This window comes from Octodon degus, unplaced genomic scaffold (assembly GCF_000260255.1).
Source record: "Octodon degus isolate 3935 unplaced genomic scaffold, OctDeg1.0 scaffold00045, whole genome shotgun sequence".
Classification (NCBI taxonomy): Eukaryota; Metazoa; Chordata; class Mammalia; order Rodentia; family Octodontidae; genus Octodon; species Octodon degus.
In genome coordinates, this window is record NW_004524621.1 from 8,620,114 (window position 1) to 8,633,997 (window position 13,884).

At 44.1% G+C, this 13,884-nt stretch overlaps 1 protein-coding gene across 1 annotated transcript in view; it reads right to left on the reverse strand.

The window, feature by feature from the left end:
• Dcaf10 (DDB1 and CUL4 associated factor 10) overlaps positions 1 to 7,031 on the reverse strand; it is a 70,706-nt gene extending 63,675 nt beyond the window's left edge. Inside the window, exon 1 of the mRNA XM_004631828.3 lies at positions 6,443 to 7,031. Coding sequence (XP_004631885.1) covers positions 6,443 to 6,987 — 545 coding nt within the window. The 5' untranslated portion in view covers positions 6,988 to 7,031. The remainder of the gene's footprint in view (positions 1 to 6,442) is intronic.
• Positions 7,032 to 13,884: the final 6,853 nt, after the last annotated feature.

Below are 13,884 nucleotides of genomic sequence, written 5' to 3' on the forward strand. Positions count from 1 at the left end.
TGTGTGTGTGTGGCCAACTCAGCCCACCAGGGGGCGTGCGGGCTGGCATGTGGTGCTGGGGGATTGAACCGTGGTCCCTGTGCTTTGCTAAGCTTGATCTAAGTAGGTGCTTTAAACCACTGAACCATCTCACCAGGCCCAATAACATTATTTCTGTTTATCCATGAACATCAGTGGTCTTTCCATCTTCTACTGTTTTCTTGAATTGCTTTCTTCAGTGTTCTGTAATTTTCATTGTAGAGGCCTTTCACCTTTCTTTTCCAAAGAGATAATGTTGAGATCTGTCAGAAAGGCTTTCTTGGGCTGGCTTGATAGCTCAGCAGACTAAAGCACCTGCTTTGGCAGAGTGCAGCAGCCAGGGTTCGATCCCCAGTGGGCCATGCCCTCCCCACCCCCAGGGCGCACTGAGACTGCAATTGAGACTGGGCGTGGTGACATGCACCTGTAATCCCAGCAGTTGGGAAGCTGAAAACAGGAGAATCACTACAAGTCCAACCTGTGTAGTGAGACTCCGTAGACCCTATCCTAAATACAGGTAAAAAAAGTAAGGCTTTTGGAGAAGACTGGCTTGGTCTTCTGGGTCTGTAGCAGTTTTTTTTTCTGTATTGTTTTGTGCCATGGCATGCTGGGGATCAAACCCCAGTCGTTGCACTCTGCCTAAGCAGGTGCTTTAGTACACTGAGCTATTTGGCTGGCACTGTTCCAGTTTTAAGATGAACTGGCTTGTACTGATGGGAACTCACCTCGACTATCTCACATTGGCTGAGGCTTGTCCATGCACTCTTCCCATCAAAGTTCAGTCATTTGGTGTACCAGTTGCTAGAATGCTGTTTCTGAATCTCCACATCTATGAAATGATGCAACTATGGGTCCACCGTACCCAAACCCACTCCTGGAGACAAGGAGGACTCCATTCCAGCTCTACCACACCAGCTGAACTAATTTTTTCTATATGGGTCATACCTATCTTGTTACATTTATTCTTTATATTTATTTTATTTTTATTTATTACATTTATTTATTGTGTGTGTGTGTGGCCAGCTCAGCCCACCAGGGGGCGGGTCTGGCTGGCATGTGGTGCTGGGGATCGAACCGTGGTCCCTGTGCTTTGCCAAGCTTGTTTCAAGTAGGTGCTTTAGACCACTGAGCCATCTCTCCAGCCCCATTTATTCTTGATTATTTGATATTTCTGTAAATCTTTTAAAATTGTTTCCTGCTAATGTGAACTATCTAACAGTCTGAACTATCTGATTGTTTTAATGTTATCTGTAGATTATTTAAGGTTTTGTCAACAATCATATATCTACAAACTGCTTTTCCTTCTTTTTAAATACTTTCCCTATTTTCCCTGCTACACTGCCTAGAGCTTCCAGGATACTGTTGAATAGAAATGTCAATAGGCATTTTTAATTTGTTTCTAATCAAAGATACCTTCAATATTTCACCACTAAGTACTATGTTTATTGTAGAGTTTTTGTTGTTTTGTTTTTCGAGGTTCTATTATTGGATTAAGGAAATTCTTTTGGACTTTTATTGTATTGCTCTGGTCTAGAATTTCCATTTTTGTTTTCCTTATAGTACTGGGGATTGAACCCTCGGTCATGCTGTTGCAAAGAACATCCTTAGCCCTCTTATTTTGAGATAGTCTTGCAACGTCACTTAATTACTCACGCTGAGGTCAAACTCTGAATTTTCTAAACTCAGCTTCCCAGAGTGTTTTTTCTTTTGATGTTTTTTAGTTCTTTACTAAATTTTCTATCTTATCTTTTATTTTTTAAAAAGCAGTAACAAAGTATATTTTTTAAAAAAAAGGTGGAGTGTCAGGGAGAAACTGGTGTTACAGAGTGAGCTTGGGTCAAGAAAACAGAAAATAGGGTAAGAACACTGAGTCTGGAAAAGTGTGGGCTATTGTGGAAAGTTAGTAGAGCCATCTTGCTTTTTAATTGCTTAAACATATCATCGTTTTAATGCTGGGATTTCCTAGGAGCGTATTTATATGGTGTTGTACTTCTATTGGTTTTTCATAATATGCCTATTTGTTTTGAGTGCCTATCACTGTACATAAAAATTAGAGAAATATTTTAAAGCAACAGATTGTTGTTCTTGTTTTCTTGTACTTTCCCTGTATGTCCAGGGGGAACTGCCACTTGGATTTATTGGGCTTTTTTTCCCTTCCCTTCCTATTATCTATCTTATTTTCTTCATACACTCTAAATAAATATCCAGCTTTTTCTCTTTTAAGTTTCGTATTATTAAACTTCACATTTTCAATCCCTGAATTTCTACAGTTTGATTTTGGATAATTACTCCATTTCTACTTTCCAATACACTAATTCTCCCTGTGTGTGATATGTTCTTATAGAAAGTAGCTTCAGAAAGTCTTACCTAATTTAATAAATAACATGAAGTTTATTGTTCCAATATATCATCTGAGGAGGTTATTTTGATAAATTTCCTATCACATAACATTTGTTAGAACTCTTTGGAAATTACATTCTACTCTATATACCTTTTTATTTTTTAGTACTAAATTACTCCCAATCTGGTCTCTATTAATTTTTTTTTTTTTTTAATGTATGTAGTACAGGGTCTACAGGGTCTCACTTATAGTGATTCTCCTGTTTTCAGTCTCCCAAGCACTGGGATTACAGGCACGTGGCACCATGGCACAGAATGAGCCCCTGGCCACTGTTTTCTGCCTAAGCAGGCGCTTTAGTCCGCTGAGCTATCAGGCCTGCCCTTGGTCTCTATTAAATTCTTAAATTTAATTTTACATTCTTTTTTCTGGGGATCAAACTTGGGACTTGTACTTGCCAGGGAAGCACTTATGCCACTGAGCTATAGCCCCATTCTAATTTTGCATTCTATGTCATTACTGATAAGTTCTGGCCCTAGTATGAATTGCTGAATTATTATGGTGGTCAGCTAATAGGGCTGAAGCCCTTAAAACTGCTTATCTTCCCAGAGACCACCTCCCCTTTCCTTCTTCAACCCAGCCCAAGGTACAATTTCCTTTCACCTTTCCCACCACCTCAGAAAAACAGCTCCTCAGATATTTCTAAACATCCTCCTCAAAATCCACCCCTAGAAAAAGTCCATAAAAGCCCCAGCTTTCTTTGTCTCAAGCCAGAGGATTTACCTGACCAATCTGCCCTTGATCCTCTCCACCTCTTCAGAGTTAATAAAGGCTTCTTTTATCTTTTCTAGCTGTTTACTGCGCCTCCGAAAAACCTATCAATTACTCTTTCACTATAGTGAGAAGCCCTTGTATGTGACAGGGTTTACCATGCATGGTAAGTTAATATAACTCATATATAACTTAAAGATATAAAAAAAATCTTCCTCAATACAGATACATCAGGGCTGGCAAGATAGCTCATCGGCCTAAAGCACCTGGTTAGGCAGACACAGGAACTGGGGTTTGATTATAGGTGTGCCATGCCAGCCCCACCCAAGGGATGCACTGAGATGATTATAGGTGTGCCATGCCAGCCCCGCCCAAGGGATGGCAACTGAGACTGGGCAGGGCGGCTTGCATGCTTGTAATCCTAGCACTTGGGAGGCTGAAAACAGGAGAATCACTACAAGTCAGATCTGTTTAGTTAGACCATGTAGACCCCCCCAAAAAATACAGATACATTAGGCAGGTCTATTTCCTCAACAAATGCTGAGCATGCTACTAGATAAAGTAACAATATTTATAAATTAAACTAAAAAACTATTTTCACCTTGACCAAGATTTAAAAAGTAGCAATATGCATAGATACTTTTATATATGTGTGATAGAAATGAGAATTGGTATGATCTTTACAGACAAATATTAACAACATGTATCAAAAATCATTAATTTTGGATCCTACGATATTAACTTGAAGATATAAATCTAAGACATTTGTTCACAGTGGTTTATACACTATTGTAGAAATCTATTAACATAAGTAGTTCACAGTACACTGCATGAAGAAAGGCTTCAAAATAGTATGATTACATGTTTATATTTAAATAAACATAAAAAGTTTTCCTTGGAATCCATTTATTCTTCAAGATTGTAAGTGATGTTTAGTTCATTTACTATCTAGGCTTACCACAATAACTATATACTGTGATTAAAAGTAACTGAATTATTTTAAGTATCAGAGTACCTAAATACCTTTAAAAAAAAGTCTTTGGTACCTGGAAGGGAGATGCAGGAGTAATGGAAGTTTAAGGTTAGCTAGGGCAAGTTAGTGAGATCTAGTCTTTTTTTTTTGTTTTTTTTTTATTTTTTTTAATTGTGTGTGTGTGTGTGTGTGTGTGTGTGTGGCCAGCTCAGCCCACCAGGGGGCGGGGCTGGCTGGCATGTGGTGCTGGGGGATTGAACCGCGGTCCCTTGTGCTTTGCTAAGCTTGTTCTAAGTAGGTGCTTTAGACCACTGAGCCATCTCCCCAGCCCCGAGATCTAGTCTTAAAACAAAGACTAGAAAGGGCAAAAAATACAGCTCATTGGTAAAGTGCCCCTAGGTTTTAAAAAAAAAAAAGTTTCTGGGAAAATACAATTCAAATTCAAACAGGGCTGGTGAGATGGCTCAGAGGTCTAAAGCACCTACTTAGAACAAGCTTAGCAAAGCACAGAGACCACGGTTCAATCCCCAGCACCACATGCCAGCCAGCCCCACCCCCTGGTGGGCTGAGCTGGCTACACACACACACACACACACACACACACACACATAAATAAAATAAAATAAACAAATTCAAACAATGAATTATGAATAATATACCCCCTCCCTCATGTTAATTGTCTGCCAATTTGAATTCAATCTTTCAATTCATCCTATCTCTACCTAAAATTGTACCTCTAAAGAGCAGAAACAGCTACTTCTTAAAACTACAAGTAGGAGGCTGGGAGAACAGAAACCAGAATATAGAGAGGAAAGGAAATGAGTTTTTATGAGAAACAGACTCTCAAGGGTTGTGGGGAGGAAAGTTCCATGAATAAGCTTCAGCAAAAGTTTCTCCTCTCATGGGTTTTCTTCTTACTCTGCTACAAGCTCTACCAAACTGCTCAAAAGAGAAAACTCCAGATTCTAGCATCAGATGTGATTAGAATGTTTTCCATCTTCTCTAACATGACATACTGCTTCTTTCCTACCAAAGGACTCGCCCCCCCTCCCCCCACCACCACCCTCCCTTCCTCCCTCAGGGATCAAATTCAGGACCTTGCACTTGTCAGCCAGGTTGTTTATGCCGCTGAGCTATATCTCCCACCCCTTAAAGGTCTTTTGATATACCAGTTTTCATCTAGAATATTTCTACTCCCCTTTCCAACCCTTGCTTGATTCATTTATATTCTATTAATTTAACTCTTTTGATCTTGATTCAAGTGTCCCTTTCCTAGGGAAACATCAAATACCTTAGTTCGCAACAGATTCTTTGAAGATTTTATCTCAACCTATGAATATATAGTACGCATTTAGTATACTTATCTAATACCTGGTCGGGCTCACACCCAATGAAAGCAGTGGCATTAGGTAGTTTTGCTCGACACTGTTAACCCAGCATTTGGAACATACATTCATTCCTGAATGAGGGAACGAACAAATGAATGAATGAATGAATAAAATATGCAAAGAACTAGCAACCCAGAGCACTGGGGTGGAATTATACTATCTATATCATTTTATAGTGGAAATATGTTCACATTTTTCTTCTAATCATTGTTGTATACTCAAGACAAAGTCTTAAATATATATAGTATATTATTTTTGGCCCAAAGTAAAACATGATGTCAAGAAGACATCTAGCCCTTAACAGAAGCACATAGTATAGTTTCAGAACCTTACAAACGATCCAAACGATGAAAGCTGTCTCTTTGCAGTGCAGTATACCTTTTTGAAGCAGTTATGCAAAACTGTCAACTTTAGGACAAATTACAAATTCAAGCATAAGGTACAGAGATTGTGCAGGTTCTCTACCTCTGACACAAGCTTAGGAGAAAAGTAAGCCTAGGATGGAAAGCAAAAGAACAGGCATTTAAAAGATATTTAACGAGGGGCTGGTGAGATGGCTCAGTAGTCTAAAGCACCTACTTGGAACAAGCTTGGCAAAGCACAGGGACCGCGGTTCAATCCCCCAGCACCACATGCCAGCCAGCCCCGCCCCCTGGTGGGCTGAGCTGGCCACACACACACAAATAAATAAAAATGTTAAAAAAAAAAAAAAGATATTTAACGAGCACCTGCCTAGTGCCAAAAAGCCCTCGTTTTGGGCTGGCTCTGACAGGTCTGTGTGGCTTTAGGTATTTTTTCCTTCACAGAGCCTCCAGAGTCCCGAAGGGAAGCAAAAATATGCCTGACTACCTCTAAGGTCAGGCTGAAAGCTCAACAGAGACAAGGTACTTCTTAAAGTACCTGCAGCCGACAGTGCCGCAGAGCAGAAACCCTCCCTCGAGGGGCCGCACTTACCCGTCGGGCGAATACTCCAGGTTGAAGACCGCACCGTGGGTGCGTGTGCTGAGGTACACTGAGTCGGCGGGGTGGATAGAACCATACAGGTTAGTCATGGTGCGGAAATGGTCCCGCGCCGGGTCCACGAACAGCCCGCGGCCCAGGCTGCGTTCTCTCAGCCACCCGAATAGTCTAGCGCCGGGGCTGCCCAGGCCCGCGCTGAGGCCGTGCCTGCCCCGGCTCCCAGCCCTGCAGTCTGGCCCGGGCGGCTGGCGCGGCGGGGACGACTCTCTCTGGGCAGTGGCAGCCCACAGCTCCGGCTTTCCCAGGGACTCAGGCTCTCCAGCGCGCGCTGCGGAGGACAGCGCGGGGGAGCCGGGTTGGCGAGGGCTCCCGGTGGCGGGCGGACGAAGGGCGGCGTCAGCCCCGGGCTGTGGAGGTGCGGGCGGGGTAACAGGAGAGGGCGGTGCGGCGGCAGCTGCGGCCTGACCCCCGAGGGGCGCCGGCTCCTCAGCTCCGGCTGCTTCATCCCCGCAAGGACTACAGGGACTGAAGGGAAACATGGCCAACGCCCCCACGCCCAGCTCTGGGCCGCTGTCCTGCCGGCCGACACCTCAGCCCTCCCGCTCCAGGGCCACTTCCGGGTGCGGCGGCCTAAACCCACCGGATGGGAAACCAGCGCCCCCGCTCGGCTGCCCTCCGCTGGGGACCAGGAAAGTCGGGACACGCAGTCCAAGCAAGAGGTCTGAGGTCGGAGCGAAAATGTGTATGAGCTGCTGAGGATGCCGGAGTGGGCATTGCGTCCGGCTGACAGGCGGTCTACAGCTATCAATGAGTGGTGACTCTCTCCCTGGCTAGTCCTAACTGACGGGTTTTCTCCGCCTCAATAAAAATTCTGCTGTTACAGGCCGCGCGCCCCGCTCCGCCTTCCTCCTTTCGGGTCAAATTACAACTTCCTACTTCCTTTTTGCAACATCCTGTTTCCTTGTTCCCGCCTCCTGCCCAATCACTATCTGCTGCGTCACGCAGACCTCCCCGAAACCCCACCCCCATCCTGGCCCACTATCGCTTTTGTTTCTACTTGTCAGACCCTCCTTTCCTTTTCTGTGGTCTTCTCCATGCCCGCAATAAAGGCATTTTTACTTTGTTCCGTCTGTTTTTGCGCCAAAAAAACTAACGTTTTGGTGCCATGACTTGAACAGTGCAAGCCGTGTGACCCCACAAAGGCGAAATTATTCTCCCCTTGGTTCAGCCCTACCGGCCAACGGGCCACTTTCCCTCTTCTTCTTTGGCCTGACATTGGCTCTTGAAACCTTATACCCAGATCCATTTCTCAGAGGTGAACTTCCTTCTGTTCGGAGTCTGTTCCTGACTCATTTTCCAAAACCGTGGGCACAGATTAGGACACTCAACGTTCTTTGGGATGCCTTTCTGCCGTCTCGGTGACAGCTGGGAGGGCAGATTCGGGCATTTTCTCCTTTCTGGCACCCCGACAAGGGTGACAAACCTCTCAAGGGTTTTGAGATCTGGCAGTAAGTCTTTGGCGCACCTTTAATTCAGTCACAAATTTTGGCTCGCCTTTAATTCGGCTACAAAAATGGTAAATACTAACTTCCATGCCCCGCTTGGCTCTTGGCCAATATAAATGCCTTGTGACTCAGAGACAGCATGAAACCAAAACGGTGTCTTTTATTGCCAAAAAATGATGCCAGCCAATGGCTTGAAGAGGGCACTTTTGACATTAATATCCTCAGAGATCTAGACAACTTTTGTTACTACAACAGCAAGTCGAAGGAAACTCCTTATGTGCAGGCTTTTACTGCTCTCAGGGCAAGCATGTAGGGACATTGCCAAACCCTGGCCTGAATCCCCATGCTCATCCTCTCCATGATGTTTGCCCTGCTTTTGTACCTCCTCCACTTTACCCTTAGGCTTCCCAGCCTGATATTCAACCCTTACTGGATACCCAACCACCTCAATACTCTCAGTCTAAAGACCGACCCCCAGCTCAGCCTTCCCAGTCCACTAGACAGTCTCCCTTTGTATGTCCTTCTTTACCTATTCCTCCACCCCCTCACTCTCCCCAGCCTGCCCTTGAGTAGCTCCTACTTTCTCCCCCACCTCAGCCCCAAACCCTGTCCCACAGCTCTCACTCCCTCCATCTTTTAACTGGCTTCCATCTTCTCACCTTATTTACCCACTCCAGGTCACCCACCCTCTGCCATCTTGTCCAAGCCACTCCCACTCTCTACTATCTTGCTCTGACTCCTCCTACCCTCCAACATCGTGTCATAATTCAAGAGGAATTGTGGAAAGCAGCTCAAAAGGAGGCTGACAATAGACATCCGGCTAATCGAGACCAACCCCTTGGAGCTGCCACAGTGCCATTAACAGATCCTAATTGGAATTATCAAGGGCTAAGTGGCTCACAACATATCAATACTATGATTAATTGTATAATAGCAGATCTCCATAAGATTTCTCACAAGCCTGTTAATGTTAACAAGCTCATTGAACAAACAGTGAGCTGATGAAAACCCTGTTGAGTTTTTTACTTGCTTCACTGAACCATTAATATATCAATGTTGACCCACAATCAACAGAATAGTATTTGTTAACTCTCAGTTTATCTCTCAGTCAGCCCCTGATATTCCGGCTAAATTTTAAGTCTGAGCTTGGCCCTCAGCCACCACAAAGAGAGCTCCTCGTGGTGGCCTTTTGTGTCTTCATTAATAGAGAACATCAACAAAAATTAGATAGCAAAGCTAGCAAACTGTCAGTTGCTAAAGCAGCCACCCAATATCAGTTTATGAATTTCTGGCAGCAGCACTCCAGATTCCTACAGTAGATAAGCCTAAATAGGCAAATATCAAGGTAGTATCACTAACAAGTCCTGATACCCTCCTGGGCCAAGGTTCAAGTGCAGCAATGAAGGACACTGGGCAAGATCTTGCCTCAGGGGGCTGGTGAGATGGCTCAGTGGTCTAAAGCACCTACTTAGAACAAGCTTAGTGAAGCCCGAAGCCCAGGGACCACTGTTCAATCCCCCAGCACCACATGCCAGCCAGCCCGCCCCCTGGTGGGCTGAGCTGCACACACACACACACACACACACACACACACACAAAATAAATAAATTAATAAAATTTAAAAAAAGAGAGATCTTGCCTCAATTTGTTGCTACTGTCCCATCTACAATCTCGAGGGCCATTGGAAGTGTGACTGCCCTGCCCACCACAGGATAATCTGCTGCCACCAGACTCATGGCTCAGTGATTAGTTGGGCATCACAGCTGAAGAGGATTGATGGGGCTCTGGATCCATGGTGCCCTGCTAAGAGCTCCTACTCAGAGCCCTGAGTCTTACTGGAAGTCTCAGGTAACACTCCCTTTTCTTGTTGATGTGAGGGCCACATACAGTGTTCTTCCTGAGTTTTGGGGCCATTGTACCCAGTCCTTTGCCTCTATTGTGGAGATTGATGGCTGACATACAAAGCCATTTCAGACAGGGCCTATTCCTTGCTGGCTTCAGACACTGTTTTACTCACAACTTTCTTGTTCCAAATTGCCCTATACTTCTCATGGGTAGGTCCTATCTCTAAAAGCTCAAGTTTTCTTTCACCTTCTTCCCACCTACAGCTCTCATCTTTCAACCTAAATCACTATGTGTGCCATTAATCCTAACCCTCCCCTTCCCCCTTCACTTTGATCCCAAAGTTTGGGTCACTTCCAGTCCTTCCCATGCCACACATGCTGTTCCTGTCTGTGTCCACCTTAGAGACCCATAAACATTTACCTGTATTCCTGTCTCAGTTACTTTTTACTTGTTTCCAGGACAAATACCCAACACCCAAAATTAAGAAGAAAAAGTTTATTTAGCTCACAGATAGTGGAGGTTTCCATCCATACTTCAGTCCATACTCGGCTGGCTCCAAGGCAGAGTAGCACAAGACAGAAGGCGGAAGGCAGAAAGTGGCAAAGGAAGGCAGAAAATAGCAAGGAAGGAGCAGCAGGAAGACTGGAGCACCTCTATGGAAGGGGCAGCAGCTGTAATCACCCTTTATTGAGGAAGAGGTGTGTTGAATCCTTCCTCAACCTCTTTATATACCCTTTTTGTACTGAGTCACTCTAGGGCAGGCCCTCCATACCCCAGGACATGGAGTCGCTGAACCATCCAGCCAAGCTTCTGACCTCTCAAGCTGACAAAATGCATTTAACCACCACAGTTCCCATACCCAATAGCCCCAAGGCATCAACAGGGACTCAAAACCATAATTTAGCATCTCTTTGCCAATGGCTTAAAGCTACTCACTCACCTTGCAATACTCTTATCCTCCCATTAATCAAACTCAGTGACTTCTGTCATTTAGTTTAACACCTCAGTGTTATAAATAATGCAGTTATATCTGTTCACCCCATGGTGCCAAATCCTTACACTATGCTTTTTCATATTCCCCCATCTACAGCCCACTTTACAGTCCTGGACCTCAAAGATGCCTTCTTCACTATTCCCCTGCATCCAGATTGCCAAAATCTCTTTGGTTTTACATGGACAGACCCAGATACTCTCCAATCCTTACAACTTACATGGACAGTACTGCCCAGTGGTTCAGGGATAGTCATTTTTTTTTTTAAGAGCAGAATATTTATTGGGGAAAGAAAGCTTCTGTTCAAGAGAGGGATGGGGGGGGGAGGCAAGCTGGTTGTCCCCAGGAAGTCCTCATTTCTTTAGTAAGCTCTAACTACTGACCTACAATTCCTTAACCTCAAATGCAGCACTCTGCTTTAGTACATAGATTACCACCTCCTCTGCTCCCCCTCCCATACCCTGACATTACAACACACTGCCACTCTCCTTAACTTTCTGTCAAAACATGGAAAATAGGTCTTTCCAGACAAAAATCAGATAGCTACAGCAAAGGTTACATATTTGGGACTCTCACTCCCACCACTTGCTTAATCAATACTGGCCACAAAGCTCTCCTCTGTGATCTTTCAGTCCCAACTACAAAACAACAGATCCTCTCCTTCCTTGGCTTAGCTAACATTTTCTATCTCTAGATTCCAAACCTTGCCTCCCTCACTTAGCCTCTCTATAAGGCATCCAAGGGTTCCTTGTCAGAACCTCTTGTACAGCAATTAACCACTAAGAAGAATATATACAGTGTATTATTTGTTGAAACTGTACTTTCGATTTGATTTGAAACTGTCTCATTGCTATATGTTTATCAATAAAACTTTGGAAAGAAAAAAAAAAAAGAACCTCTTGATCCCACCACACCTATATAAACCTCCTTGCACAAACTATCAGAGGCTTTTTTGAGAGCCCCAGCTCTCACTCTAGCTATCCCAACCCAACCTTTTATTCTCACCCCTTTTATTTATATATCTCTGCTCAGGGTCACAATGCTGTGGGAGTCTTAGGACATAAAAAGGAATCCTCATTTGAAGCAAGAGTGTGTTTTTTCAAAACAGCTAAACAACACAGCATGTGGATAGGCTCCCTGACTTTGGGTCCTTGATGCAACAGCCACATTAACAAAGGAGGCAAAAAGTTCACCTTAGGACAATCCATTAGAGTATATTCTTCCCACCACCTAAACAATCTTATTCCCCATAAGACACTCCCTGCCTTAATGACTCCTTGCTCACAACAAAGAGTTGCTTAATGCTCATAGAAGACCCTTCTATTACAACTGCTACTAGTAGGTCCCTCAACCCAAATATTCTATACTCCCCACTTCTGAAGAGCTCCCTAAACATAACTGTGTTGAGCTCTTACAGATGACTCCAACTCCTTTTCCTCATGTCAACAACACTCCTCGTCCTATGGCCTCTAACACATGGTTCATAGATGGCAACTCAACAAACATAGTCAAAAGGCAGCAGGATATGCCATCTTTAATGGGTAGATAGCGACAGAAGCAGGCCCACTGTCACCTGGGACAACTTCATAAAAAGCAGAACTTACACATGCCCTCACATTAGCCAAACACAAAATCATCAACATTTACACAGACTCAAAGTATATATCTGTAAGGAGACACTTCCAGGTCCTCTTCTTGATCCAAGAAGTCAATATTTGTAATCCCAAAGTTACGTTATTGGAATCCCATCAAACTGATTCCAATCTACCACTTACAATGCAACCCACGGTGAAAATAAAGACACTAAATTATATCTTCAATCATCGGGGAGTCAAGGGGCTCTAAGTCCAGCCATGAAGATGGCTTTCTGGAACCAAGAGAGCGACCCAGGGCCTCACCCAGTTTTATTCAGTGAGGGAATGGCTTGAGGATTGACTGAGAACTGTGGGAAAGAGACTACTATGAGCTGAGCTAGGTGTGTGGCCTAAATTTACCTCTGCGATATGCAGAGAGGATATGCAGAGAGAGTAATCTGCATTATATAGTATCTAATGTTTTGGTAAGTCTGGTGCTTCAGCTTTGGTGCAGCCTTTCAAGCCCCAGGAAGTCATGGCCTCTGTCTCGAGGCTCGATCCCAGCTGGCGCCGCGGAGCATTAGCTCTACCGTCCTGTCTCAACCCAGCTCACATTAAAGAGCAGCAGGTATAGGTTACAGGGATACACGCATGCCACCTTCAAAGACTATCACCAGCACCTCAGCTAGACCAATATACATTGCTTAAGGCCAATTGAAGGATAAACAGCAGTCCTAGCCAGCTCTGTGCATAACAATCCGAGGAAATAGGGTCAGGCTCAGCCAAAATGGAGACAGTCGCTCTTCTTTCAAGGATAGCTGCTCGGGTGGTCCTCCACATATATCCAGTATTCTGCATTCTCATGTTGCCATTTGGCAAGAAATGGGATTTATGAATGCTCAGAGAACTCCCATCTCCAATGCACCTCTCATCCTCAGACTTTTAGAGGCAGCACAGTTCCCAAAACAGGTGTCAGTCAGTCATTGTTATACCTGCCAAACTAGGCATGGAGGCTGTGACAGACCTAAGGCCTTCATCACTGCTGCTGAAGATGAACATACATCTCATTTGCTGAAAAGGGTTAACAGGAACTGAGTGTTTCTCAGGGAGGGAAGCAGGATCCTCAATAAGAGCACCTGAGGTACTAATAAAGGTAAATACAGGAACTGAAAAATTACGGGACATTGATCAGATGCTGTATTGCAAGTAGCTCATGTTTGATGATTGATGGTAAACCTAGAGAGAGATTTATCCTGTGGTGACAGATTTGAAAGCTCTCTGAAGAAAGGAAATGAGATTCAAAGGCTGAACATTCAGGAAGTCCTCCCGTAGGCAGTGCTAGCAGTTACTGAGTTTTTCTGTCCATGAGCTAGATAAAGAGCAAGAAACAAGCCTTCTAAGTTAGAAGATCAACACAGCTATTCTTTTTTTTTTTTTTAAAGGCACATGCTCTTGAGATATCCTCTATGTTACTCCCACAGAGCAAAAAGATATGTTGTTTATGATTAACAAATAATGTAT